The sequence below is a fragment of the Punica granatum genome, unplaced genomic scaffold, assembly GCF_007655135.1.
Source record: "Punica granatum isolate Tunisia-2019 unplaced genomic scaffold, ASM765513v2 Contig00420, whole genome shotgun sequence".
Lineage (NCBI taxonomy): Eukaryota > Viridiplantae > Streptophyta > Magnoliopsida > Myrtales > Lythraceae > Punica > Punica granatum.
In genome coordinates this window covers 36,045-60,593 of record NW_022204335.1, presented here as the reverse complement: position 1 = coordinate 60,593, position 24,549 = coordinate 36,045, and the positions used below count along the sequence as shown (strand labels likewise).

General features: G+C 39.2%; 4 protein-coding genes and 2 long non-coding RNA genes across 6 annotated transcripts; all 6 read right to left on the bottom strand.

Annotated features, from left to right (window-relative positions):
- Positions 1–1,417: 1,417 nt before the first annotated feature.
- On the bottom strand, positions 1,418–2,485 carry LOC116190329. Its single transcript, XR_004152645.1, has 2 exons — positions 1,796–2,485; positions 1,418–1,701 (listed from the first exon to the last, which is right to left on the bottom strand). It is a non-coding gene; the product is annotated as an uncharacterized LOC116190329 (long non-coding RNA).
- Positions 2,486–2,550: 65 nt separating this feature from the next.
- LOC116190325 (pentatricopeptide repeat-containing protein At1g63080, mitochondrial-like) lies at positions 2,551–3,633 on the bottom strand. The gene has a single exon (XM_031520011.1). It carries the CDS (start codon positions 3,522–3,524, stop codon positions 2,583–2,585), a length of 942 nt encoding a protein of 313 aa, XP_031375871.1. The 5' UTR covers positions 3,525–3,633; the 3' UTR covers positions 2,551–2,582.
- LOC116190326 (pentatricopeptide repeat-containing protein At1g12775, mitochondrial-like) lies at positions 3,517–4,137 on the bottom strand. Its single transcript, XM_031520012.1, has one exon. It carries the CDS (start codon positions 4,062–4,064, stop codon positions 3,552–3,554), a length of 513 nt encoding a protein of 170 aa, XP_031375872.1. The 5' UTR covers positions 4,065–4,137; the 3' UTR covers positions 3,517–3,551.
- A 6,913-nt stretch (positions 4,138–11,050) lies between these two features.
- LOC116190330 lies at positions 11,051–21,567 on the bottom strand. Its single transcript, XM_031520015.1, has 10 exons — positions 19,454–21,567; positions 18,891–18,964; positions 18,743–18,828; positions 18,393–18,443; positions 16,945–17,207; positions 16,619–16,856; positions 16,276–16,537; positions 16,122–16,190; positions 12,176–14,295; positions 11,051–11,555 (listed from the first exon to the last, which is right to left on the bottom strand). Exons 1-9 carry the CDS (start codon positions 21,421–21,423, stop codon positions 12,218–12,220), a joined length of 5,091 nt encoding a protein of 1,696 aa, XP_031375875.1. The 5' UTR covers positions 21,424–21,567; the 3' UTR covers positions 11,051–11,555; positions 12,176–12,217.
- LOC116190327 lies at positions 17,971–19,457 on the bottom strand. Its single transcript, XM_031520013.1, has 3 exons — positions 19,059–19,457; positions 18,637–18,828; positions 17,971–18,549 (listed from the first exon to the last, which is right to left on the bottom strand). Exons 1-3 carry the CDS (start codon positions 19,089–19,091, stop codon positions 18,403–18,405), a joined length of 372 nt encoding a protein of 123 aa, XP_031375873.1. The 5' UTR covers positions 19,092–19,457; the 3' UTR covers positions 17,971–18,402.
- A 443-nt stretch (positions 21,568–22,010) lies between the features above and the next one.
- Positions 22,011–22,633, bottom strand: LOC116190328. The gene is made up of 3 exons (XR_004152644.1): positions 22,496–22,633; positions 22,342–22,406; positions 22,011–22,247 (listed from the first exon to the last, which is right to left on the bottom strand). It is a non-coding gene; the product is annotated as an uncharacterized LOC116190328 (long non-coding RNA).
- Between the last annotated feature and the right edge of the window lie 1,916 nt (positions 22,634–24,549).

The window sequence follows — 24,549 nt, the reverse complement described above, 5'->3', positions numbered from 1 at the left end:
AAAAGTAATGAATAGTTGAGATAAAATAATGATTAAGTAATAATTGTATTGTTGAATTGAAGATAAGTTAAGTTGAGTTGAATTGAGTTAAAAGATATTCAAATAGATTATGGGAAAAGGAAATCTTATTGAATATAAATAGATTTTGTTTCTTTTATATATAATTATTTAATTAATCTCATATGGGAAAAGGAAATCTTATTGACCGAAGTCAGCTCGCATGGGAAATGGAAAGGTTGATAGACGATCAACTGTCAATTTGGCTATTCAATGTCGAGACAACGTCATTCATCCAAATGAAGCAACCACGTTCATTCTTGGTCTTTCATTTGAGCATTATATATTTTATATATAGATAGTAAAAGAATCGGTTAATATATGATAAGATAATTTAATCTCGTTCTTCTTATTATAACTAGAGACAACATTTGTCTGCCACTTCTTTTTTGCTCAAGTGGTTTTTTAAACACCAAACTGTTCTGTTATATTTAGTATTTGAAGTCACCGCTAATGTCATAGGATTAGGGCAAGTGATTATAACCAGACACGACATTTGTTTGCCTCTTCTGTTTTGCTCACGTGGTTTTTTAAATACCAACTATTATGTTATGTTTAGTATTTGAAGTCCCGGCTAATGTCATAGGATTAGTGCATGTGGAACAACATGCCCTTATTTGTGATTTTTTATTTTGTTCACTCAAAAATAAATAAAAATACTCTTCGTTATTTTCATAAGAATAATTAATAAGTTCATCTTCTCAAGAATACCAAACAATTATGTTATGTTTAGTATTTGAAGTCCCGGCTAATGTCATAGGATTAGTACATGTGGTTGAACAACTTGCCTTATTTGCGATTTTATATATAATTTACTTAAAAATAAATAAAAATACTCTTCGTTATTTTCATAAAAATAATTAATTAAGTTCATCTTCTCAAGAATGAGTATTTAAGAACTTCTTTTCCTATTGGTAAAGCTATCTCTTTAAGCTAATGAAAAGTCGTTCAACAATGAGCTGAAGGTTTACGATGTTGAACCGAGAGTTGAGAGTTCTCAAACGAAGTTCATATGTTCCGCTTTTTGGCCTTTATATAGTAGATATAATAGACAGATTGAATCAATTATTACGTACAATTACATTCAATTTTTTGTTGGTAGATGTATTACATTCAGGTTCATATTATTCAACAATACCAAGATACATTTTCGATTTTCCAATTATGTGTGGAAGCTGGGTTGCGTTATGATCCGTGGAAGGAAATCGTATATTCTCCCTAGTTTTATATATGTGAGGATACAAACTTTATGGTCATTTTTCTCAAGTTAGTTTTGGGTAGAGGGATGGAGCTTCTTTTTTTTTTTTTTAAATTAAGGTTAGTTCTTTTTTGCGAAACAAAAAAGTTTTTGGATGTAAAGTTGGTCACAGAAAGAAGAGAGTGACTTGAGGTAATTAAGTGAAATATTGTTCAAGGATAACATCGATGTACTTTTTGGCCTATAAGCAACAGGAGTGTGACATTGGCAACGGATTCGGTATAATAGACAGAACCCTCGGCAAAAGATCGAAAAATAGGGACCAGTAATACATAAACACGATTTCTGAGTTGTTCAATGGTCGAGCTCCCAAGATGCAGTTACAACTTAAACCTTCAGAAGGCCACCGAGCGGAGAGGCAGGGAAACGTGTCTTCAGGGACATTCCTGTAACAACATCAAATTAGCTAGAACCGCAACCAAATGCTGTTTTACCGGACAATCCATCCAGTCCAATGAAGCGTCTTCAGATCAGTAGTACCAATAAGAAGTGAATCTTGTCAGTTTTGGACAGTTCTTCCTTCGTGTTTCAATCTCACAATGCCCGGATTAACTGGTGGGCTTTGACAGTAATTATAGCTCCTGCTTCTCAGCATCTACCTGAAAAGCTAAACCATACATATTGGTAAGCAAATGAAAATGTGCATGAAATACGGGAGCATATATAGGAGGGTGTGAGACGGAGCAAACGCTAAGGTTTTGTTTATGCATGACAGCCAAATTTGGGAGGGAGATCCACCGCAGCTCAACTATAGCACAAGTGAGCAGAAGTAAAGGAATATCAACATCAATAACTTAAGCATTCTAAGCAAGCAAACAAGCTTAAAAATGAGCCAATCATTAGCTCTGCTCTTCAGGTCATAGATAGGCCATCAAACTTCACCTGCAAGATCATGAGCCACACCAAGCTCCGAAATAATTTCTCACAAGGATCAGTACGCGTAATTACTACCTTCAGGCAAGAGCAGTAAGCAAATCAACCAAGAGCAACAAGCAAATCGAGCAAATTACTATGAGTAATTACTACATCATAATAATCGTAGATGACCCACGACAATCATCGTTATTATAGGCTTTAGATTTAGATATTTTGGAGGCTGTCAGTCATGCAGGAAGAAATGTAGGTTAAAAGCTACAACAAAGTATATACAAGGTAAAAGACATCAATTAGCTTGCTTTCTGCATGCTTAAAGACAAAATTTTACAAAAAGGTAAAAAGAGATTTACCAAAAACGAGTAATGCTCCCAAAAAATGTCATCCAGATTCACTAAATATTATGTACTAGTTGTAGAATCGACGCATCATTTGATAATAGATCAAGCAAGAGTTCGGCTGTTGATGCATCTGCAGCGAGACCTTTCTGATTCATTTCTCGTAGCAACTGCTCCACACTTAACTTGTCGCCATTTCTAAGAAATCCTCTAACCAACACATTGTATGTGCCTGAATTCGGGACACATCCCCTTCCTTCCATCTCATTAAATAATGTGAAGGCTTCGCTTATATGACCTTCATTACACAATCCATTAATCAATGTGTTGAAAGAGACAACATCAGGTTCCACTTTTTTTGCACACAAAACTTCAAAGAGTTCTCTTGCAGGTTCGAGCTTCCCTGCATTGCATAGACCATTGATGAGGATATTGTAAATCACAATGTCAGGCTCCAACTTATGATTCTCCATTTGCTGGAACATCGCAATTGCCTTGTCTACTTGTTTTGCTTTACACAAGCCATCTAACATAGTGGCGTAACTTTGGACGTTTGGAGATTGCCCATAAGCATGCATCTTGTCAAATAGCTGCTCTGCAGCATGAAAATTGCCAACCAGGCAGAAGCCCCCGATGAGAGTAGTGTGCGTCACCACATCAGGAATCAGACCCTTGTCTAGCATTTCTTGATATAGAAGCCATGCTTTATCGATTTGTTTGGACTTGCAATATCCATTGATCAATGCATTATAAGTGACAACATTAGCAGCATAATTCCGTTCAAGCATCAGGCCGAATAGCTTAGCAGCATCATCCACGCGATTATGAAGGCAATAGCCATCAATTATTGAATTGTATGTGACTACATCGGGCTCCACACCTTTCTGGGCCATCATTTTGAAGACGCGTTCTGCTTCCGAAAGTTCCCCTTCTTTACAGAATGCATCCACCAAAATACTGAATGTATTTACATTCGGAAGTATTCCCCCCTGCTCCATCTCCTGAAACAGTACCTGGACCTCATGCTACTGCCCCAAGTTGCACCGACCCCGAATCAAAGTGTTATAAGTAACGACATCTGGTTGGATCTCCTCCGCCACCATTTGTTTCAACAGAGTGCTGGCTTCTCTCCATCGACCTAGCTGGCATAAACCGTGAAGCAAGGAGGTATAAGTCAATAAATTTGGTTGAACACCCTTATCTCTCATCTTATATGACAGGACGACAGCCTCTTTCCACTGGATCGAACAACAAAGACCATGAATGAGGGAGTTATAAGTGACAATGTCGGGTTGAATGCCTTGGAAAACCATTTTGTTAAAGAGGTTGAAAGCCTCTATTACTCGTCCCTGCTTGCATAAGCCATCAATGGCTGTGTTATAAGCAAATGCGTCCAGCCTGCCGCTCACTTTCTCCCACTTGCCGATCAATCTGACGGCAAGGTCAGTCTTGCCAGTCCTCACCAAACCCTTTATAATTGTTGCACGGGTGACTGAGTTGGGCTCGAACCCAATGCTCGACATCTCATCGGCAAGCATCACTGCTTTTGAAATTATACCCTTGGAACAAAGCCCATTGACCAGAGTATTCAGGGTGACGGAGTTCGGTCGAACCCAAGTTTTATCAGTTTAGCCAAAGCAGAGAAACCGAGATCCACTTCCTTGAGATGGCAGAGGCAATTTATAAAGATATTCCAGATAGAGATATGGCAGGCGAGCCCTAACACATCCATGCGTTCGATCAAACCAATCGCAGAGGAGTAGTGTCTCATCCTGACAACCGCTCCCAAGAGACGGGCGAACTCAAAAACACTAGGCGGAGGCTGCATGAGAGTCATGCTATGGAAGCAATTCTGGGCCTCATCGAGGGTTCTCGGCCTCTCAATTTCGTGCTTGACAGCTCCGGCAGCAGATGCGAAATTGCATACCTGAGTGTGATTGCGAAGCAGAGGAGCGACAACTTGATGATAACTACCGGCTGCAGAATCTTTATATATCAATCGAATTCGAAGCTGCTTCCTCTAATACAACACCACAAGAAATGCACCCCTTCTGATTACTAGAACATCTGGCATTTGCGAACGGCACAAGGAATCTCCTTTTCATCATAATCAACCGAAAATTCGAAGATAATTTGCGGCAGTTACCTGCTTGGGGAGGCGGATGATTTGGAAGTGGAGAGTGACTTCATTGACGACTTCGCTGAAGCACGTGACCTGGACGCCGCCCGCGCCGTCGACCGGCTCCGTGTCACTGGATACCTGACCAGGACCGAGGGAGCGGTTCAGCTCTTCGACGTCCGAACCATCAAGAGCCATTTCAAAGCTGATGACGATGGAGCTTCAGCTACGTACGCTCAGCAAGAAAATTTCCAACAAGCCAGAATCCTCTGACGAGAGTGGTGTGTGTCACCACATTTGGAGTTAACCCTTCCCAAGTATTTCTCGATATAAGAGCATGCTTTATCGTCTTGTTTGCCTTGCAATATCTATTGGTCGGTGCGTTATTAAGTGACTACATCAGGAGAAGAATTCCTCGCAAGCATTAGGCCAAACAACTAAGTAGCAGCATCCACACGATCATGAAAGCAGTAACCATCAGTTAGTGAATTGTATGTGACTACATCGGGTTCCACATCTTTCTTGGTCACCACTTCAAGAATGAGCTCCGCCTCCAAAAGTTGCCCTTCTTTATAGAATGCATCCAACTAGATATTGAATGTATTAACGACTGATAGTATTCCCCTCCGCACCATCTCCTCGAACTGTCTCTTGACCGTTGCCCCAAATTGCAAGGGTGTTCGAGGTCACCAATATAGTCCAGACATAGATATTGATGGGCAGCCCCACGTGTGCAAGCGTTCTATCAAACTCGAAAAAGAAGAGAGGGAAAAAGGGGACCAACTGGAAGAGCAGCCATGCCTCCTGTGTTCTGAACGGAGTAGTGTCTCAACCGGACCAACACTCCCACAGATGACCAAACTCGAAAAAGAGGAGAGGGAAAAAGGGTACCAACTTGAAGAGCAGCCATGCCTTCTGTGTTCTGAGAGCCCATCCTCCGCATCCTTACTCTTCTTGATTGGATCGTCTTTGGTGGTTCACAGAGCACCGCACAACAGGAACATTTTTTTTTTTTGGCTGAATCCTTTCAAAATTACACATTTGATTCAGAGTAATACCAAATGATAAACCATTTGCTTCACGACATTACTTCACGAGTTAGCTTTCTAACAGTACTTTATGATGTCTGTTTGCTCTCACAAATGAGGAGATATAAATTTTTTCTTCAGACTGTGCAACAAAAATTAGACGAACGAGGAGAGCTAAAATTATGCCAATTGCAAACAAATGCCTCGTGTTCTACGTGAACCCAAATGAGAGACCATCAAATCCTTGAGATCCATTATTGAGTTAACTACACATAGGTGGTGGTTGCAGTGTTTTGCCGACGATTTATTCGAAATCACAAGGACATATTAAGGAAAGAGGTTGCTATCTTTCATCGCGTTCTTCCTTGATACACTATTGGGAATGAGTTCTTGTAAAGAAGAAAATCTATAAAAATAAAAACTTTACGTGCGTTCAGCCGTCTTCTAAAGTATACAACAGTAAAAGACAATTATAAAGAAAAACTATTCTAGTCATAAAGTCTAGCTATAACTAGTCGTAGTAGTCTAACTATTTTTAGTCAAAAAAACTCACTATTCTTTAAATAGTACATGCCAATAATTCTTCAAAAATTCTTTCTTGCGAGAATCTTTCGTTCAAGTCACCTTTCATGTCATCTTTTTCTTGTACTCGATTTTTTCATCCCTCGTCATGACTCTATAACTCATAGGAAAGCTGAGTCCTGGAAATGGTCATATGGAGGATCTGCAGAGCTTGAGACGGAATCTTCAGGACTACACATAGAATGAATCTTCTGAACCTAAGCTTGCATTTCCGCGAGAGAGCCAGCCTTATGTAAATTTGCTAGCATCTGAGCTTTCATTTGCAAAAATTTCGAATTTTTCGTAACATCCAAAAGAGTTGTCCTCCGTTTTTCCATCCATCGTTAAACGGCCTGAAGACATGCCTAATCTTCTTTGCAATTAGGCCACCACTTAACCTTAGATTGTCCGGTGAGTCTAGGAAAATAATGACTACACCTGTCGTGATTAATCTGTGGACATTCTTCCAGAGAAATTCTTGCTATCTTGAAGTTCCAGCATAAATCCATGGAACTAAAAACTAAACAAAGAAATGAAGTCCTTTAATTGCAAACAAGATCAGGCTTGTCCTTGGGCCGTTCAACGATGAATGGAAAAATGGAAGACACCTCTTTGAATGTTACGAAAAATTCGGAATTTTTGCAAATGAAAGCTCGGATGCTAGCAAGATCTATATAAGGCTGGCTCCCTCGCGAAAATGCGAGCTTAGGTTCAGAAGATTCATTCTATGTGTAGTTTTAAAGGTTCCATCTCAGGCTCTGCAGACCCTTCAGATGACCCTTTCAAGACTCTCAGTTTCCCTATGAGTTATAGAGTCATGATGAGAGATTAAGAAAAAGAGCAAAAGAAAAAGATAATATGAAAGGTGACTTGAACAGAAGATTCTCACAAGAAAGAATATTTGAAGAATTATTGGCCTGCACTATTTAAAGAATAATGAGTTTTTCTGACTAAGAATAGTTAGACTATTATGACTAGTTATAGCTAGACTTTGTGACTAGGAATAGTTTTTCTTTATAATTGTCTTTTACTGTTGTATACTTTAGAAGACGGCCGAACGCGTGTAAAATTGTTGTTATTATTTTTTTCCCTATATCCTATTTAAGTCTCTCTCTCTTTTTTTTTTTTTGAGTTGGTCATTCTATTAAGTCGTTTGCTTCTGTGATTTTGATCAATACCCAACGATGTTTATCTTTCTTTGAATCTCAACTTTCTCCTCTCGAATTACATTTCGTCATTAAACTATGCAAATTTATCCCTCTCTATTTCTTAAATATGACATTCAAAATGTCCTATGAAAAAATTTTAATACACGTAAACAAAAAAAGTAACAACTTAGAAAATATACATAATTGTGCGATTTCTATGGGAAAATTTTATAAATTATATTTATGCACATGAAATAAATTACAAAAGTTACGTTATGCACGAATTTTATAAAAGTTATTTGTGCACTAACCAAGAATGTACATGAAAATTTCTCTATTTATATGTATTATAAAAATATTATGTTGTATTTTCACTTTAGAAATTTCCATCTATTTATGCGTGCCAAGAAAAAAAACAGAAAGAAAGCTATCTATCTATTTATAAAGAGAAAATGAATGAATAACATGTGGAATTAGATAGGAAATTGTAAATTTATGCATCACCGATTTGTTAGAAAATCATGTTTATCTGATATAAACTAATTCAACAAGAAGCATGATAATATGCTTTTATAATCATCAAATGCATAAATGAAAAACATGCGACTTTAATTTATTGTTCTATTTTTTGATGTGAATCGTGGTATTCGGAAATCCAATGGGCTCTGATTATTCCAATTCAAGATGGGTTAGCCACTAAGGAATAAAAACTCTCACAGTATGAATTTTCTTCATTCACAATACTCAAATCTGAGACGTTGTTTAAGAAGAACAAACACCTTACCCTTGAACCAATCCATGTTTGTGACAGTTCTCTTTTTACTATCTATTACTCATATATCTCATGCTTTGCATGTTATTACTTTCATTCTCTCAGCATTATACTTAGTAATTTATATGATTTTAAAAGAATATATCGATAAACTAGACATTTAGATTTCATATGGTCAAGTTAAAAGCTATTGATAAATTTGATCTTTTAGGGTAATATTCAAATTTTCTGTAACTCATATACTCTTAAATTTTCTATATATTATTAAAATCTCATGAAGAAAAAAATTAAAATTAACATGACCCGAGGAGTGGAATCAAAATTTATAGCCATAGATATTTTAATTACTTTGTTAGTCTTTTTAGGTTCTTTTCTCGAGATTCTCCAATTTTACATAAACTTAGTGATTTCACCCGCGCGTTGCGTGGTATTATAGCAGGTATTATTGTTGAATATATGCAAATAAATATAACAATTTTAGCCACAATTTTATAAAAATAAATAATTTATTCGTATCATCTTTAGATAAAAGAAAATACTAAATTTAAGGAATGGAGTTTCATCCTCACAATGGGTTTAGGGTCGACAAACAAACCTCGAAACATAAGTATCTGTGAAAAAGATCAAACCTGCAATCAAATTCTCATAAATTAAACCCTCAGAGATTTAAAGCTATTTAGTTCAAATATACGTACACATAAAAACAAAAGAACAAAGATAATCTTGTGGCACCAAACCTTACTCAGCTAAGGCCGCCCACTTTCTTCATCATCTTCATCTGCACCTTGTTAATCAAATCTAGAAATTGAAGTAAAAGAGAGAGATTCTTCATTTAAAATACTCTTAAAAAACCTTTGAACTAAACTTATAATAAAAAAAAAATCAAACACGCAATATAGAGCAAGCTTGACGTTGTCCGTCCATCTAACCATGTGGTTGCAACATCAAAATACATATCAAACATGCTCATTCTTGAGTTCAAAAGCTTACCGAGAATCCATATTGTGAAAGTTGTTTCGGTGACAATTTCTTGTTACTGCTCGCCTCTTCCAAGGGATAGAAGAAAAGAGCGAGGGAGGAGCAGAGAAATTAGGAGGAGGAGGAGGAAGTAATTATAAGACACGATTTTTCCATGCATCTCATCAACTCTTAGAATGTGTTTGGATTTAGAGTTGAGTTGGGTCGAGTTTTGGTTTTAATTAGTTTGTAATGATTGTATTGTTGAACTATGAGAAAAAGTATGAAAAAGTAATGAATAGTTAAGATAAAGTAATAATTAATTAACGATTGTGTTTTTGAATTATGAGAAAAAGTAATGAATAGTTGAGATAAAATAATGATTAAATAATAATTGTATTGTTGAATTAAAGATAAGTTGAGTTGAGTTGAGTTAAAAGATATTCAAATAGATTATGGGAAAAGGAAATCTTATTGAATATAAATAGATTTTGTTTCTTTTATATATAATTATTTAATTAATCTCATATGGGAAAAGGAAATCTTATTGACCGAAGTAAGCTCGCATGGGAAATGGAAAGGTCGATAGACGATCAACTGTCAATTTGGCTATTCAATGTCGAGACAACGTCATTCATCCAAATGAAGCAACCACGTTCATTCTTGGTCTTTCATTTGAGCATTATATATTTTATATATAGATAGTAAAAGAATCGGTTAATATATGATAAGATAATTTAATCTCGTTCTTCTTATTATAACTAGAGACAACATTTGTCTGCCACTTCTTTTTTGCTCAAGTGGTTTTTTAAACACCAAACTGTTCTGTTATATTTAGTATTTGAAGTCACCGCTAATGTCATAGGATTAGGGCAAGTGATTATAACCAGACACGACATTTGTTTGCCTCTTCTGTTTTGCTCACGTGGTTTTTTAAATACCAACTATTATGTTATGTTTAGTATTTGAAGTCCCGGCTAATGTCATAGGATTAGTGCAAGTGGTCGAACAACTTGCCCTTATTTGTGATTTTTTATATAGTTTACTCAAAAATAAATAAAAATACTCTTCGTTATTTTCATAAAAATAATTAATAAGTTCATCTTCTCAAGAATACCAAATAATTCTGTTATGTTTAGTATTTGAACTCCCGGCTAATGTCATAGGATTAGTGCATGTGGAACAACTTGCCCTTATTTGTGATTTTTTATTTTGTTCACTCAAAAATAAATAAAAATACTCTTCGTTATTTTCATAAGAATAATTAATAAGTTCATCTTCTCAAGAATACCAAACAATTATGTTATGTTTAGTATTTGAAGTCCCGGCTAATGTCATAGGATTAGTACATGTGGTTGAACAACTTGCCTTATTTGCGATTTTATATATAATTTACTTAAAAATAAATAAAAATACTCTTCGTTATTTTCATAAAAATAATTAATTAAGTTCATCTTCTCAAGAATGAGTATTTAAGAACTTCTTTTTCCTATTGGTAAAGCTATCTCTTTAAGCTAATGAAAAGTCGTTCAACAATGAGCTGAGGGTTTACGATGTTGAACTGAGAGTTGAGAGTTCTCAAACGAAGTTCATATGTTCCGCTTTTTGGCCTTTATATAGTAGATATAATAGACAGATTGAATCAATTATTACGTACTGTTACATTCAATTTTTTGTTGGTAGATGTATTACATTCAGGTTCATATTATTCAACAATACCAAGATACATTTTCGATTTTCCAATTATGTGTGGAAGCTGGGTTGCGTTATGATCCGTGGAAGGAAATCGTATATTCTCCCTAGTTTTATATATGTGAGGATACAAACTTAATGGTCATTTTTCTCAAGTTAGTTTTGGGTAGAGGGATGTAGCTTTTTTTTTTTTTTTTAATGAAGGTTAGTTCTTTTTTGCGAAACAAAAATGTTTTTGGATGTAAAGTTGGTCACAGAAAGAAGAGAGTGACTTGAGGTAATTAAGTGAAATATTGTTCAAGGATAACATCGATGTACTTTTTGGCCTATAAGCAACAGGAGTGTGACATTGGCAACGGATTCGGTATAATAGACAGAACCCTCGGCAAAAGATCGAAAAATAGGGACCAGTAATACATAAACAAGATTTCGGAGTTGTTCAATGGTCGAGCTCCCAAGATGCAGTTACAACTTAAACCTTCAGAAGGCCACCGAGCGGAGAGGCAGGGAAACGTGTCATCAGGGACATTCCTGTAACAACATCAAATTAGCTAGAACCGCAACTAAATGCTGTTTTACCGGACAATCCATCCAGTCCAATGAAGCGTCTTCAGATCAGTAGTACCAATAAGAAGTGAATCTTGTCAGTTTTGGACAGTTCTTCCTTCGTGTTTCAATCTCACAATGCCTGGATTAACTGGTGGGCTTTGATAGTAATTATAGCTCCTGCTTCTCAGCATCTACCTGAAAAGCTAAACCATACATATTGGTAAGCAAATGAAAATGTGCATGAAATACGGGAGCATATATAGTAGGGTGTGAGACGGAGCAAACGCTAAGGTTTTGTTTATGCATGACAGCCAAATTTGGGAGGGAGATCCACCGCAGCTCAACTATAGCACAAGTGAGCAGAAGTAAAGGAATATCAACATCAATAACTTAAGCATTCTAAGCAAGCAAACAAGCTTAAAAATGAGCCAATCATTAGCTCTGCTCTTCAGGTCATAGATAGGCCATCAAACTTCACCTGCAAGATCATGAGCCACACCAAGCTCCGAAATAATTTCTCACAAGGATCAGTAAGCGTAATTACTACCTTCAGGCAAGAGCAGTAAGCAAATCAACCAAGAGCAACAAGCAAATCGAGCAAATTACTATGAGTAATTACTACATCATAATAATCGTAGATGACCCACGACAATCATCGTTATTATAGGCTTTAGATTTAGATATTTTGGAGGCTGTCAGTCATGCAGGAAGACATGTAGGTTAAAAGCTATAACAAAGTATGTACAAGGTAAAAGACATCAATTAGCTTTGCTTTCTGCATGCTTAAAGAGAAAATTTTACAAAAAGGTAAAAAGAGATTTACCAAGAAACGAGTAATGCTCCCAAAAAATGTCATCCAGATTCACTAAATATTATGTACTAGTTGTAGAATCGACGCATCATTTGATAATAGATCAAGCAAGAGTTCGGCTGTTGATGCATCTGCAGCGAGACCTTTCTGATTCATTTCTCGTAGCAACTGCTCCACACTAAACTTGTCGCCATTTCTAAGAAATCCTCTAACCAACACATTGTATGTGCCTGAATTCGGGACACATCCCCTTCCTTCCATCTCATTAAACAATGTGAAGGCTTCGTTTATATGACCTTCATTACACAATCCATTAATCAATGTGTTGAAAGCGACAACATCAGGTTCCACCTTTTTTGCAGACAAACCTTTGAAAAGTTCTCTTGCAGGTTCGAGCTTCCCTGCATTGCATAGACCATTGATGAGGATATTGTAAATCACAATGTCAGGCTCCAACTTATGATTCTCCATTTGCTGGAACATCGCAATTGCCTTGTCTACTTGTTTTGCTTTACACAAGCCATCTAACATAGTGGCGTAACTTTGGACGTTTGGAGATTGCCCATAAGCATGCATCTTGTCAAATAGCTGCTCTGCAGCATGAAAATTGCCAACGAGGCAGAAGCCCCCGATGAGAGTAGTGTGCGTCACCACATCAGGAATCAGACCCTTGTCTAGCATTTCTTGATATAGAAGCCATGCTTTATCGATTTGTTTGGACTTGCAATATCCATTGATCAATGCATTATAAGTGACTACATTGGGAGCATAATACCGTTCAAGCATCAGACCGAATAACTTAGCAGCATCAACCATACGATTATGAAGGCAATACCCATCAATCAGTGAATTGTATGTGACTACATTGGGCTCCACACCTTTCTGGGCCATCATTTCGACGACGCGCTCTGCTTCTGAAAGTTTCCCTTCTTTACAGAATGCATCCACCAAAATATTGAATGTATTTACGTTCGGAAGTATTCCCCTCTGCACCATCTCCTGAAACAGTCTATGGACCTCATGCCATTGCCCCATGTTGCACTGAGCCCGAATCAGAGTGTTGTAAGTAACGACACTTGGTTGGATCTCCTCTGCCACCATTTGTTTCAACAGAATGTTGGCTTCTCTCCATCGACCTAGCTGGCATAAACCGTGAAGCAAGGAGTTATAAGTCAATAAATTTGGTTGAACACCCTTATCTCCCATCTTATATGACAGGACGACAGCCTCTTTCCACTGGATCGAACAACAAAGACCATGAATGAGGGAGTTATAAGTGACAATGTCGGGTTGAATGCCTTGGAAAACCATTTTGTTAAAGAGGTTGAAAGCCTCTATTACTCGTCCCTGCTTGCATAAGCCATCAATGGCTGTGTTATAAGCAAATGCGTCCAGCCTGCCGCTCACTTTCTCCCACTTGCCGATCAATCTGACGGCAAGGTCAGTCTTGCCAGTCCTCACCAAACCCTTTATAATTGTTGCACGGGTGACTGAGTTGGGCTCGAACCCAATGCTCGACATCTCATCGGCAAGCATCACTGCTTTTGAAATTATACCCTTGGAACAAAGCCCATTGACCAGAGTATTCAGGGTGACGGAGTTCGGTCGAAGCCCAAGTTTTATCAGTTTAGCCAAAGCAGAGAAACCGAGATCCACTTCCTTGAGATGGCAGAGGCAATTTATAAAGATATTCCAGATAGAGATATGGCAGGCGAGCCCTAACACATCCATGCGTTCGATCAAACCAATCGCAGAGGAGTAGTGTCTCATCCTGACAACCGCTCCCAAGAGACGGGCGAACTCAAAAACACTAGGCGGAGGCTGCATGAGAGTCATGCTATGGAAGCAATTCTGGGCCTCATCGAGGGTTCTCGGCCTCTCAATTTCGTGCTTGACAGCTCTGGCTGCAGCAGTGAAATTGCATACCTGAGGGTGATTCCGAAGCAGAGAAGCGACAACTTGATGATGACTACCAGCTCGAAATCGAAATCGAAGAGCCGCAGGGCCACGGAAGCTCCGGCTCCTCCACATCTTCACTTGCATTTGCCCATGGGACAGTGAGCCCTCTACTCCCCGAGAACACAGAACAAAACAGCTTCCCTTTGGGTCGTGTGATGTGATGTGATGTGATGTTTACTCGCAGAGTTTTGTGTTTTGATAATCTGAAACAAAGTGAGTTAAGTCGTTACGAGTGAGTTTCTCGTCTGAGGTTTCGCCCACTGGCGGAAGACAGCCGCTCGACACTTGAAGGAAGAAATAATTTACCTCGTTAAAGTCCTTATATTTTAATAATTTGTGTAATTTAGTCCTTTTTCTTGTTGGAACAAATCGGCCATTTTAATGGTGCAAAGCTTTGAGAGGTGGAAGAATTACATAATGGTTATTGGTGTTAGTTATATGCCCTAAAGTCAATATATGTATTTGGATAATTCTTATTTATAGCAATAATATTTATTTTGTTATTCATAAATCGTTTATGTATTAGAGTAAGTTCATAAGATACTCGGCATATGCTTCATTCTCAAATAATTGAGAATATGAGTGACGGAGTATTCTGGTACAGGATTTTTAAACTGTTTGCAGTTGTAAGAATCTTAGCTAGGCATTATCATTCTGGATAAACCGTCACCTCTATCTATATTCATGATTAGTATAAAGATACTACTGAAGATGGAGTAGTGAATCTCATGCAATTCGATATCTGATATCAAAATAGACATGTGGACACAAATAGAGATAATTGAGTCGAACTGTGACGAGCAGATGATATTCACGTGGTACTTTACTATTATCAATTAATATTATCTAGACCGTATTAGTGTATATAGTTCTTAGACCTAAGATGGTACGTATATCTCATACATGGGTAATTAAGATTTGCTCATGCTTATATAATTGTGCTAAGCATGGGTATCCGGCAGACAATGGTCCTAATTAGTTGTGTATGAAGATAGGTGTCCACTCGATATGAGATTCATTGACCTGAGTAAACGGGGGAAAATCACATGGATTTGAGTTCTGTTCTTGATTAGGGAATTTTGGGCCAAGGTGAATGGATTTAAATAAAATAGATTTTCTAGTTTAAGTTCTATTGATCTATGAATAGAAGCTTAGAGGTTCCATATGATCGGTTAGGGTTTGACATTAACTATGACCCTAGCTAGATCGGAATCTACAATGAAGGGATTCAAGTGCATGGTATATATGGTCATTGGTTCATCAGAAGGTCTTCATCGCACATTTGTTACTAATTGAATTATCATGATATGCTACTAGGTGTTACCCATGATCTTTTGGAACCAAAGGTATTTTGAGAATTGTGCTTTCAATTGTGGATGGAAGTTTATGTCAAAGTGGTTGACATTACAGTCTCATTGTCATTTAGTGATGAACTTAGTTAGTCACACATAATAGAACGTGTTTGAGCAAAGAATTGATTTACTCTTATTAAGACAGTTAATTAGTATTATCTGATTAGACTTGCAATGCAACTGTAGGGGTGCTAGCACATCCCGAAGTCAAATACAATGTTGAGGTGGACTTGTTTAAGGAATTATTATATTCGATAAAATAGTGTCCTTAAATGGATAGTTACTATATATATAGAATGTCTATATATTAATAAGTGCATACAATTTTTCTCTTTTGGGACCTATGTGAGTTATGAGATAATTCGCGGGTGATTTTAAAAACTACCTAAGTCTTTGAAATTTATTTGCGAATTGTAATTAATTCTGAATTAATTTTTTTAGGTAGATTAGGGAGCAGAGCCCAAATACAAAAAACTCAAACAGAAACGAAACGGGGTAAGGCGGCCCCTACAATATCGCCTAACAGGTGAGAGCTCCCCGTTAGGAGCTGAATGAAGAATATGCGTCCCTAAGGGAAGATCAATCGCCCTCTTCGACAACCAATCCGCGCAAGTATTCCCTTCTCGGTACGTGTGTTGGATGCGGACCTCCCAATCCCTCTGCAATAGATTTCGAATGCTCCTCTGCAGCGGCTGAAAACACGGCGGACACGGGTCCTGTCACAATATCAATGTCAGAACCACCATAGAGTTTATTTCAAGGATAAGTCGTCGGCACCTTGCATCCAAGCTAATTTCAAACCCGTTAAAACTCCATAGAGCTCTGCCACTGTCACTGTTGAGAATCCCAAGCTCTGCATGAAACCGATGATCCATCCTCCACTGGAGTTCCTCAGAATGCCACCCGCTCCAGCGACTCCTTGCAAATCTCGAACAGCCCCATCCGTGTTCAACTTCAGAAAATTTTCAAGTGGCTTCACCCAGTGTATAGAAATCCACTTCCACTTGCTCCCATCCACCGCTTGAGAAGATAAAAGTCGACCCTCCCAGAAGTTCCTAGCTCTCTGAATTAATTATAATTATCAAAAAAACCCTAAAGGCCCCAAGTTGCACCGACCCCGAATCAGAGTGCTATAGGTAACAACATCTGGTTGGATCTCCTTCGCCACCATTTGTTTCAACAGGATGTTGGCTTCTTTCCACCGACCCAGTTGGCATACGCCATGCAGCAAGGAGTTATAAGTCAACGGACTTGGTGCAAAATCCTTACCGCCCATCTTATATGACAGGAGGACAGCCTGTTTCCACTGGACCGCACAACAAAGACCGTGAATAAGAGAGTTATAAGTGACAATGTCGGGTTGAATGCCTCTATGGACCATCCTGTTTGTTTAACAGGTTGAAAGCCTCCGTTTCTCGTCCCTCCTTGCATAGCCCATGAATGGTAGGGGTATAAGCAAATGCGTCCAGCCTGCCGCTCACTTTCTCCCCCTTGCCGATCAGTCTGACGGCAAGGTCGGTCTTGCCAGTCTTCGCAAAACCCTTTATAATTGTTGCGCAAGTGAATGGATCGGGCTCGAACCCAAAGTTCAACATCTCATCAGCAAGCATCACTGCTTTAGAAATTATACCCTTTGAACTAAGCCCATTGACCAGAGTACTCAGGGTGACGGAATTCGGTCGAAGCCCAAGTTTTATCAGTTTAGCCCAAGCAGAGAAACCGAGATCCACTTCCTAGAGACAATTTATAAAGATATTGCAAATGGAGATATGGCAGGCGAGCCCTAACACATCCATGCGTTCGATCAAACTAATCGCAGCGGAGTAGTGCCCCATCCTCACAACCGCTCCCAAGAGACGGCAGAACTCAAAAACATGAGGCGGAGGCTGCATGAGAGTCAATGCTATGGAAGCAATTCTGGGCCTCATCGAGGGCTCTCGGCCTCTCAATTTCGTGCTTGACAGCTCTGGCAGCAGCAGTGAAATTGCATACCCCAGAATTTATGTTCTGATAATTTGCATCCCAAACTTTACGCATAATTGCAGTGCTGCCCTGACCTTTGTCTGAGTCTCAGGCTGTTTCGAGTTTACCGTCCAAAGGAAGAAAGTAAGTTACATCTTTACGACCGAGTTTCTCGTCTCAGGCTACGCCGAATGATGGAAGACAGCCCTCGACACTTGCAGGAAGAAATTGTTAAAGTCCTTATACTTAAATAATTCGTCTTAAGGGATACCTTTGTTTTTCCGTCCTTATACTTTAATGACGAAACAAATTGACCACGTTAATAGCGCAAAGCTTTGAGCTAAAACTAGGATGTTAAAACTATACTTGAATAACTTTTTTTCAATGAAAGAAAAGAATATTGTAAAAAATAAAATTTATAAGTGATGTCTTTTAGAGGTGGAAGAATTACATAAATGGTAATAGCTTGGTTTTAAATTTGAATTTCAATTGCTGAATATTAAGGGGAAAAAAAGAAGAAAAAAGACCAGGAAAAAAGAAAAAAAAGGAGTTCATGATATCCCCTAAGACCAAAAAAAACTTTCAATGCGTTGGGGATACCTTTGTTTTTCCATCAAATACCAACATATCACCGAATAAACTGTTAAATTATCGAAATTATTGAGGCCTAAAGTCAAAACAATGACGACCATCCCCCGGGCAAACACGAATACATTAAACAATGGAAAAATTCATCCCTTGTGTCGGGAGGTAACGGCGTTGATGCATGCAGTATCGATTAGGAATTAGCAATGCATTAGTTGCTTTCTCTGAGGTAAACTGAACGCACCATTCGAAGATCAGCCCTCGCTACTGAGCTGCCATGTTTTGGCCTCATCCATAACCGAGATCTGTGAGCGCCTTCACTAAAAATAAAAATTACTCGAGTGCAGGGGTGCAATTGCCGCCCTGCTCACCATCGCAGCATCATGAACGTCCACCAGCCCCCGTGCTCCACATTGCAACATCTGGAACACCAGCTTTACACTTGATTACTAATACAAGCGGATCCTCAAAGAAAATGAATTTGATCGGGAAAATGTTTTCCGCTCTCTTATCTTGGTTGTAAACAAGCTGCAAGTCCAAAATGCAAAAGAAAATTATCAGGTACAGAAACAAAAGAGCACCGATTGTATTAGGTGCTTGATTCAGAAAACGAACACTGAATGGAAGATGCTTGGCCTTCCCCGCAAGCCAACCTGCACAAAAATTCCCCCCGTAGTAGATTTGATTAACTCGAGTCTCCCAACCTCTAGGGCAGATGAACCAATGCCCAGCCAAGTTTTGCCACATTCCTAGGCTTCTCTTTTTGACTGTAAGATCGAAACCCTCGCAAAGTGGACTTATCCTTCTCTGATAAATTCAACACAAGAACATCCAACAACTGAATCAGCATGATCAAAATTCCATCTAACCTTCAACATTCTCGAAATCACTAATACCCTGGTGAGCACAAGTTTCATTTTTTGTGAAACGAATGCTGTATCGACTAAAGAATAGAAAAAAGAATGATGCCAGTTATTCTTATTACTGGTTAAAGAACAGAGTTCATGAAGATGCTAGTTTTTACGGTTATAACTTACGGCATTATTTGGTCTTGCATCCCTTTGCTTCATCGATTAAAGAAGTTTGATGAGCACCAATTTCCTAGCCTTCCTACTGGATAGATTTAATTATGCTAAGCAATGTAAAAATGAACCCAACTAATGCTTTTATAGTCAAGCGCAAAAATCGAGAACTCAGGAAACAGCAGAGGAAATCTACTCTGAGTCAAGTCATGAAGAAAAGTAACACCGGCAAGTCTTGAATCTTTACCTTCGAACTTTATACCCTGCACTTAATCCTTTCACCCAAAGAGTCATAAATCAATGGATCAAACACCGGATGACAGATTAGGCAAAAGTTCGCCTCGAGCATGCATCTACAGAGATTCCTTTCTCAATCACTTTCCCCGTGAGAAGAAAGACAAAAGATTCACTAAATATTATGTACTAGTTTTAGAATCGACGCATCATTTGATAATAGATCAAGCAAGAGTTCGGCTGTTGATGCATCTGCAGCGAGACCTTTCTGATTCATTTCTCGTAGCAACTGCTCCACACTTAACTTGTCGCCATTTCTAAGAAATCCTCTAACCAACACATTGTATGTGCCTGAATTCGGGACACATCCCCTTCCTTCCATCTCATTAAATAATGTGAAGGCTTCGCTTATATGACCTTCATTACACAATCCATTAATCAATGTGTTGAAAGTGACAACACCAGGTTCCACCTTTTTTGCAGACAAACCTTTGAAGAGTTCTCTTGCAGGTTCGAGCTTCCCTGCATTGCATAGACCATTGATGAGGATATTGTAAATCACAATGTCAGGCTCCAACTTATGATTCTCCATTTGCTGGAACATCGCAATTGCCTTGTCTACTTGTTTTGCTTTACACAAGCCATCTAACATAGTGGCGTAACTTTGGACGTTTGGAGGTTGCCCATAAGCATGCATCTTGTCAAATAGTAGCTCTGCAGCATGAAAATTGCCAACCAGGCAGAAGCCCCCGATGAGAGTAGTGTGCGTCGCCACATCAGGAATCAAACCCTTGCCAAGCATTTCTTGATATAGAAGCCACGCTTTATGGATTTGTTTGGACTTGCAATATCCATTGATCAATGCATTATAAGTGACAACATTAGCAGCATAATTCCGTTCAAGCATCAGGCCGAATAGCTTAGCAGCATCATCCACGCGATTATGAAGGCAATAGCCATCAATTATTGAATTGTATGTGACTACATCGGGCTCCACACCTTTCTGGGCCATCATTTCGAAGACGCGTTCTGCTTCCGAAAGTTCCCCTTCTTTACAGAATGCATCCACCAAAATACTGAATGTAATTACGTTCGGAAGTATTCCCCTCTGCACCATCTCCTGAAACAGTCTATGGACCTCATGCCATTGCCCCATGTTGCACTGAGCCCGAATCAGAGTGTTATAAGTAACGACATCTGGTTGGATCTCCTCCGCCACCATTTGTTTCAACAGAGTGCTGGCTTCTCTCCATCGACCTAGCTGGCATACGCCATGCAGCAAGGAGTTATAAGTCAACAGATTTGGTGCAAAATCCTTACCGCGCATCTTATATGACAGGAGGACAGCCTGTTTCCACTGGACCGCACAACAAAGACCGTGAATAAGAGAGTTATAAGTGACAATGTCGGGTTGAATGCCTCTTTGGACCATCCTGTTTAAGAGGCTGAAAGCCTCTATCACTCGTCCCTGCTTGCATAAGCCATCAATGGCTGTGTTATAAGCAAATGCCTTCAGCCTGCCGCTCACTTTCTCCCACTTGCCCATCAATCCGACGGCAAGGTCGGTCTTGCCAGTCCTCACCAAACCCTTTATAATTGTTGCGCAAGTGAATGAGTCGGGCTCGAACCCAATGCTCGACATCTCATCGGCAAGCATCACTGCTTTAGAAATCACACCCTTGGAACAAAGCCCATTGACCAGAGTATTTAGGGTGACGGAGTCCGGTCGAAGCCCAAGCTTGATCAGTTTAGCCAAAGCAGAGAAACCGAGATCCACTTCCTTGAGATGGCAGAGGCAATTTATAAAGATATTCCAGACAGAGATATGGCAGGCGAGCCCTAACACATCCATGCGTTCGATCAAACCAATCGCAGAGGAGTAGTGTCTCATCCTGACAACCGCTCCCAAGAGACGGCAGAACTCAAAAACATGAGGCGGAGGCTGCATGAGAGTCATGCTATGGAAGCAATTCTGGGCCTCATCGAGGGTTCTCGGCCTCTCAATTTCGTGCTTGACAGCTCCGGCAGCAGATGCGAAATTGCATACCTGAGTGTGATTGCGAAGCAGAGGAGCGACAACTTGATGATAACTACCGGCTTGAAATCGAAGAGCCGCAGGGCCATGGAAGCTCCGACGCCTCCACATCCTCACTCCCCCGGACCATCTCAATCTCAAGAAAGACGAGACAAATCACAGTCGAAGCTCCGACCCCCCATAGTTTTTTTTGTTTTCAAAATGACCCCAAATTTTACGCTGAATTGCGATACTGCCCTAACATTTGTCTCCAGTAAACTGCTTCGGGTTAAACGGCCAAAAGGAACAAAGAATTAACGAGCGAGTTTCTTGTCCGAGGTTTCGCCGAATGAGGGAAGAAGCCGAGCCACGCTCTGAGGTGGACAAAAAATAAATTTACCATGTTGAAGTCCTCGTACTTCAACAATTTGTGTAATCTAATCCTTTTTCATATCGGAACAAATTATTAAAACATGCAAAGCATTGAGCCCGATTAGGATGTTAAGCTACACTTTAGTCAATGCCATATCTCTTGGAAGATTTTAAATGGGAATGCGTGTCAGATCATATGAAATTTCATATGAATGATTTTGAATTTTCCGGTTGCTGAAATCTTTAGAAAAAAAAATTAGACCGACGATAAATCTTGGAGAAGGACGACGAATATCCATTCGAAGGGCATATCCTTAGCAAACATGAATACATCGAAGGCACTTTCATGCTTCAAGCAAGTGAATCTGCTCAAACTTGGACCTTGGAAGCTTTCTAATGTATGTATATTTATACATGATCCATCAAAGAACAATGGAGAAATCCTTCCGTTGTGTTGGCTGGCACAAGTCTTGATGCATGCGGTATTGATTAAAATTAGCATTGCAGTAGTTCTATTTTACATTTCGGCCTCTCCCAAAGCCGAGATCAATGAGCTTCTTCACTAATATTCTCTCAGCATCTGCCTGGAAATCCACATGGTAAAACACAAATCAGCTTCTTCTCCATGCAACCGAACAGAAATGTGAGATCACTCATCAGTCGACGCAGATCCATTACCTCAATCGTTGGGCTGTTCTTGGGGATATTGCAAGCAAGAACGATATTGATGCCAGTCTTCAACACTGAAAACCAGAAACAGTCAGTAGAAGCATAAAATTATTTATACCTTTTGGAAATTCAAGCGTGTTTTATGAGTCATATAATGCTTTACCCAATCGTCTGGCAATGCCTGACCCAGCATTGTCTGAACCTCCACCAAGTATAGATGCAACGCTCACAGCATTGTTCTAGTTTGAAATCGAGAGCCATTTCAAAGCTGATGACGATGGAGCTTCAGCTACGTACGCTCAGCAAGAAAATTTCCAACAAGCCAGAATCCTCTGACGAGAGTGGTGTGTGTCACCACATTTGGAGTTAACCCTTCCCAAGTATTTCTCGATATAAGAGCATGCTTTATCGTCTTGTTTGCCTTGCAATATCTATTGGTCGGTGCGTTATTAAGTGACTACATCAGGAGAAGAATTCCTCGCAAGCATTAGGCCAAACAACTAAGTAGCAGCATCCACACGATCATGAAAGCAGTAACCATCAGTTAGTGAATTGTATGTGACTACATCGGGTTCCACATCTTTCTTGGTCACCACTTCAAGAATGAGCTCCGCCTCCAAAAGTTGCCCTTCTTTATAGAATGCATCCAACTAGATATTGAATGTATTAACGACTGATAGTATTCCCCTCCGCACCATCTCCTCGAACTGTCTCTTGACCGTTGCCCCAAATTGCAAGGGTGTTCGAGGTCACCAATATAGTCCAGACATAGATATTGATGGGCAGCCCCACGTGTGCAAGCGTTCTATCAAACTCGAAAAAGAAGAGAGGGAAAAAGGGGACCAACTGGAAGAGCAGCCATGCCTCCTGTGTTCTGAACGGAGTAGTGTCTCAACCGGACCAACACTCCCACAGATGACCAAACTCGAAAAAGAGGAGAGGGAAAAAGGGTACCAACTTGAAGAGCAGCCATGCCTTCTGTGTTCTGAGAGCCCATCCTCCGCATCCTTACTCTTCTTGATTGGATCGTCTTTGGTGGTTCACAGAGCACCGCACAACAGGAACATTTTTTTTTTTGGCTGAATCCTTTAAAAATTACACATTTGATTCAGAGTAATACCAAATGATAAACCATTTGCTTCACGACATTACTTCACGAGTTAGCTTTCTAACAGTACTTTATGATATCTGTTTGCTCTTACAAATGAGGAGATATAAATTTTTTCTTCAGATTGTGCAACAAAAATTAGACGAACAAGGAGAGCTAAAATTATGCCAATTGCAAACAAATGCCTCGTGTTCTACGTGAACCCAAATGAGAGACCATCAAATCCTTGAGATCCATTATTGAGTTAACTACACATAGGTGGTGGTTGCAGTGTTTTGCCGACGATTTATTCGAAATCACAAGGACATATTAAGGAAAGAGGTTGCTATCTTTCATCGCGTTCTTCCTTGATACACTATTGGGAATGAGTTCTTGTAAAGAAGAAAATCTATAAAAATAAAAACTTTACGTGCGTTGAGCCGTCTTCTAAAGTATACATCAGTAAAAGACAATTATAAAGAAAAACTATTCTAGTCATAAAGTCTAGCTATAACTAGTCGTAGTAGTCTAACTATTTTTAGTCAAAAAAACTCACTATTCTTTAAATAGTACATGCCAATAATTCTTCAAAAATTCTTTCTTGCGAGAATCTTTCGTTCAAGTCACCTTTCATGTCATCTTTTTCTTGTACTCGATTTTTTCATCCCTCGTCATGACTCTATAACTCATAGGAAAGCTGAGTCCTGGAAATGGTCATATGGAGGATCTGCAGAGCTTGAGACGGAATCTTCAGGACTACACATAGAATGAATCTTCTGAACCTAAGCTTGCATTTCCGCGAGAGAGCCAGCCTTATGTAAATTTGCTAGCATCTGAGCTTTCATTTGCAAAAATTTCGAATTTTTCGTAACATCCAAAAGAGTTGTCCTCCGTTTTTCCATTCATCGTTAAACGGCCTGAAGACATGCCTAATCTTCTTTGCAATTAGGCCACCACTTAACCTTAGATTGTCCGGTGAGTCTAGGAAAATAATGACTACACATGTCGTGATTAACCTGTGGACATTCTTCCGGAGAAATTCTTGCTATCTTGAAGCTCCAGCATAAAATCCATGGAACTAAAAGCTGAACAAAGAAATGAAGTCCTTTAATTGCAAATAGGATCAGGCT